Genomic DNA, 1,902 nt, shown 5'->3' on the forward strand with positions numbered 1-1,902 from the left:
AAAGTTACACAAAATGTAGTGAAGGAGGGAAAGGGGATAGGAACAGAAAATGTAGATAGTGAACCACAAAGTTACACAAAATGTAGTGAAGGAGGGAAAGGGGATAGGAACAGAAAATGTAGATAGTGAACCACAAAGTTACACAAAATGTAGTGAAGGAGGGAAAGGGGGATAGGAACAGAAAAGGTGGACAGTGAACCACAAAGTTACACAAAATGTAGTGAAGGGTGAGATGAAGTAGGGAAAGGGGGATAGCAACAGTAAAGGTGGATAGTGAACCATAAAGTAACACAAAATGTAGTGAAGGGTGAGATGAAGTAGGGAGGGGGATAGCAACAGAAAAGGTGGATAGTGAACCATAAAGTAACACAAAATGTAGTGAAGGAGGGAATGTGGGATAGGAACAGAAAAGGTGGACAGTGAACCACAAAGTAACACAAAATGTAGTGAAAAATGTCACGAGTTAATATCATTCAAAATAAGTGGATCCATAGTTACGTGACTTCATGCTGAGTTAACTTTTTATCAAGTAGTTTTCTCTTCTAAGAGATACTTAAATTGTTTGACTTTAAATTTCAAATATTTTCGTTTCTTTTTAGAATTAAAGAAATAAAAGTTAACACAATCTGTAAACAACAAATCTTGCGAGAAGCACGAACAATATATTGTTGGTATCTTTATAATCTCTTCAGAACACAAAGATGTTCAATATTTTATGTGTAATTATTGCTCTATTATATTAAAACAGAGACCCGAGGAAAAGTAAGTCCTCTAAAACTTACAGTTTTGTACTGGTGTGTGTGTGTTCACTGGTAATTTTATAGACTTCCCTAATTATATAAATAGATTATTGTATCTTGTACGAAACGAACTTACATAGATGTATCTACACATTAAAATAACATCGGGAAACTGATGCCATCAAACGTGAATAAAGAATTTTGCAGATATTACGATAATTATAACTACAATTAAATTATATTTACTTATAAATAAGTTGAAAGTAAATTAATTTAAAAATTAAAGGTAGGTGGAATTAACATGTTAAATTTCAGCTCATAACTTCTAAATTGTTTAAATTTTGTTGTTATTAAACATTTTGCAAGTTCATCCTACCGGGTGTTTTCCATGCAGTGCCCTAAAATAGAAAAAAACATAATTCTAAAGACGTTGACAATAACAATGAAACTTAAATTATCAAAAACATAATAAAAATAAGTTATTACATACGAATTCCAAGTTTTGTGTAATTGTATTTATTAAAGAAAAACTGTTAAAATTAGAGGACAGGTATATAAAAATATCCCACATATACTTCTATTGCATAAAATACACACGTTTAAAATACACAGGTTTCTAGTATGAAAGACCACATTGATACACACGTTTCTAGTATGAAAGACCACATTGAAACACACGTTTCTAGTATGAAAGACCACATTGAAACACACACGTTTCTAGTATGAAAGACCACATTGAACACACGTTTCTAGTATGAAAGACCACATTGATACACACGTTTCTAGTATGAAAGACCACATTGAAACTCACGTTTCTAGTATGAAAAACCACATTGAAACTCACGTTTCTAGTATGAAAGACCACATTGATACACACGTTTCTAGTATGAAAGACCACATTGATACATACTATTTTAGTTTGTTTTTGAATTTATAATTAATATTTACTGGTCATTCTCACTGATCGCTCTTTTTTTAGCAGTCTAAATTATGTATGAACAACAAACATACAAACACGATACGATATGCAGTTGACTGGTTACTTTTAGATGCCTCATGTTGTGACTGAGCACCTTTAGATGCCCCATGTTGTGACTGAGCACCTTTAGATGTTTCTTGTTGTGACTGAGCACCTTTAGATGTTTCTTGTTGTGACTGAGCA

The 1,902-nt window shown here is 32.4% G+C and overlaps 1 protein-coding gene across 1 annotated transcript in view; it reads right to left on the reverse strand.

Moving 5' to 3' along the window:
- Positions 1-1,161, reverse strand: part of LOC106477207 (troponin T-like) — a gene marked incomplete at its 5' end in the record, with an annotated part of 7,903 nt that extends 6,742 nt beyond the window's left edge. The window contains one exon of the mRNA XM_013937799.2: positions 1,117-1,161. Coding sequence (XP_013793253.2) covers positions 1,117-1,161 — 45 coding nt within the window. The remainder of the gene's footprint in view (positions 1-1,116) is intronic.
- Positions 1,162-1,902: the final 741 nt, after the last annotated feature.

The sequence above is a fragment of the Limulus polyphemus genome, unplaced genomic scaffold (genome assembly GCF_000517525.1).
Source record: "Limulus polyphemus unplaced genomic scaffold, Limulus_polyphemus-2.1.2 Scaffold13384, whole genome shotgun sequence".
NCBI classification, from domain to species: domain Eukaryota; kingdom Metazoa; phylum Arthropoda; class Merostomata; order Xiphosura; family Limulidae; genus Limulus; species Limulus polyphemus.